This window comes from Styela clava, chromosome 6 (genome assembly GCF_964204865.1).
Source record: "Styela clava chromosome 6, kaStyClav1.hap1.2, whole genome shotgun sequence".
Taxonomy (NCBI): domain Eukaryota; kingdom Metazoa; phylum Chordata; class Ascidiacea; order Stolidobranchia; family Styelidae; genus Styela; species Styela clava.
The window spans coordinates 21,521,093-21,523,641 of record NC_135255.1 but is presented as its reverse complement, the minus strand read 5'-3'; the positions used below and the strand labels follow the sequence as shown (position 1 = coordinate 21,523,641).

Here is a 2,549-nt window from a genome sequence, read left to right as displayed (position 1 = left end):
GTACTTATACATACTGTAGTAATACCTACTTGTAGATGATAGGCCTATGGTCTATGAATAGGCTTACCATTTATATAAAACAAAAACCTGAACATTGCGAATTAGGTAACATAAACCTTGGCAAGGTACGATACGGTACCGAGGATTAGTACGATAATATTTTAATCATTGGAAATGGCAATTTTGAATAATTGAAAAAACAGTTCAGCAATTGTTAGATGTTAAATTGACGTATAAATCGTAGAATAATTGTATTACTGTATTATCACAATAGGCTATAGTAATTCTCGCGTTATCTCACTGAACTAGTAAATTGAGTCGCAAATCGGTGATAAATGGTCTGCCTCCGTTAAAAATTTTTTTTGACAGCAATAGCTGAATACTGCATTAACAAAAACTGTCCCGGCTAGACCACGAGGTATGGTAAGCCTACCTATAGAGCATTTCAATCCAACTCTAGTTATCTAGCAAAAGATGAGTATTGCTCGGCAAAATGTTATTTAATTTATTGAAAATATAAATCACACTCTTAGCGCAGAAGCGTATTCAGTTCACTGATTTCTATTTAATTAAAAGTTACCGTACCATAGGAAAGTAGTAGTGCAGTTTATGTTTGCGAGTAAAATGGAGTCTGCATCTAGTCTGAAAACTAAGTGGGAAGACAACGAGGTTAAAACAATGCTTGGCACTGTTCGAGAAATGAATCTGGTTGCTTTGCTTGACCAAAAAAAGTCGAGATCAGAAGTTTTGTACAAAGAAGTTGAGAAGCAGTTGACAGCAAAAGGATACAAAAAGAGGTTTGAGAGCACCATTGTTATGTTATAAAGTTGCAGGCTATTGATTCCAAATTTCAGAAAAATGTGTTGGATTTTTATCAAAATTTCATCAGTTACAAAGTATGTTGATTTAACGATCAGCAGCTTTCAATTTTGCGCATTACTAAAGTGAGATGTTGTTTCCTTTGTAGTTTCCAACAAATACGTAATAAAGTGAAGGCCTTGCGATCTAATTTCAACAAGATAATACGTCTGAATTCTGTTAGTGGGGCGGCTCACAAAACATGTGATTATTATGATGAGCTCTATGAAATGTCCGGCCATCGTCCAGCAGTTGATTATACTAATATGGGAGTGGATATTGGAATCACAAATGCGGTATCACTAGGTAACTACTTTTCTTCAATTTTTTTGATTTATGCAGTTGAATTCTACAATTTTTTCTAATTTATGTGCATACTGTCATGCTGATGATTTTTATTTCAGAAATTGAGGAATCACAGAATGCAATGTTTTTCAGCACACCAGAAGAGCCAGGTATGGAGTAGTTCAGTCTAATGCTATGAATTTCCAATAAACTTATATATCTCTCTCTGCATGTTAGCCATAATTGAACCTATCCCAGGATTTGACAGAGGAGGATTGTCACATTATTCAACTGGTCTTCCATCCGCTTTCAAGTTCATGTGCCTGGTCCCATACTCAACATGAACTGATATCCTGCCATATAATTACTCCGTCCTAATGGCTTTTCTTTGCCCCGAGATAAATATGGAAATCCGATTACTATCCACCATGCCATCTTAAGCGCGCAATGTTAATTAAGTTGTTTTGCTTAGACTTAGGTACCGAAGAAGCGGCAGCTTCCACTACTGACACCTCTGGTGATACTTCGTCTATTTATGGAGGAAATTCAGAATCTGGTATGAATGCATAAATATACCTGGTAAATATCATAGATCCAAACCAACTAAGTCACACTCTATCATGTTTCTGTAAAACTTTGTGACTAAGAAATGGGCCTTTTGTCTACCTGGGTAAAAATTTCTTTGCCACAATTCAGGAAAAAAACATTCGGTTGACTTGGAAGACCTCTTCGAAAAACAGAGGGAGTGGGAAGAAAAAATGATGCATGAACAAATGGAAGCTCACGCCCAAATGATGAGAGAGACTGTGCAAGAGATGGGGTCGGTATTTTTTGCATGCGTGTCCCAGCTTTCAAAAAGTCGAGGTAAATGCCTAAGTTTTGTGTGCATACATGAATTTTCAAGTGCGACTTGTCGATACCGCTGGTTTTGAATCTTGAACTCATGGAGAACTACTCTCGTACTGAGAATAAGGTCTCCATCATATGTATAATTACTTAGGCTACCTTTACCCCACACATAATTTGAGATAGATTAAAACTTTTTTTAAGATACCAACGAATGAATCAAGTCTACTTGGCCACAACAACCATGCTCAAGTGTTAGAAATGTTTTTATTCTTTAAATAACAAATTGAATTTGGCTCTCTCGTTGTGCATGTTGAAATAAATATAAAAACCAAAACAATGTTTCATCGTGATTTGAAATTGAAAATATCAATGTGCAGAGTCACGTAAAAGGCAAGTTCTTGAAAAAAAAGTGAACAGACCTGCTGTATTAATTGCAACTGACAGATGGGAAAATGTTCAAAAAAGTAATATTGTTCGTATTGTTTAGGGGTGTAGGGAGGCGACTACAATGAACTTTGTCTCAAAGGAAAATTTTCCTCTAAAAAGATTCTCAATGC

At 36.0% G+C, this 2,549-nt stretch overlaps 1 protein-coding gene across 3 annotated transcripts; it reads left to right on the top strand.

The window, feature by feature from the left end:
* The first annotated feature begins 980 nt into the window (after positions 1 to 980).
* Positions 981 to 2,321, top strand: LOC120333007 (uncharacterized). 3 transcript variants are annotated; one of them, XM_039400356.2, is made up of 5 exons: positions 981 to 1,164; positions 1,263 to 1,313; positions 1,616 to 1,699; positions 1,840 to 2,007; positions 2,194 to 2,321. In XM_039400356.2, the coding sequence occupies exons 1-5, from the start codon at positions 1,089 to 1,091 to the stop codon at positions 2,205 to 2,207; spliced, it is 393 nt and encodes a 130-aa protein (XP_039256290.2). In that variant the 5' UTR covers positions 981 to 1,088; the 3' UTR covers positions 2,208 to 2,321. The 3 variants fall into 3 exon arrangements, with proteins under 3 accessions (XP_039256290.2, XP_077969561.1, XP_039256298.2); XM_078113435.1 differs by having other exon boundaries at positions 1,840 to 1,963; positions 2,194 to 2,276; XM_039400364.2 differs by lacking the exon at positions 1,616 to 1,699.
* The last annotated feature ends 228 nt before the right edge of the window (positions 2,322 to 2,549 follow it).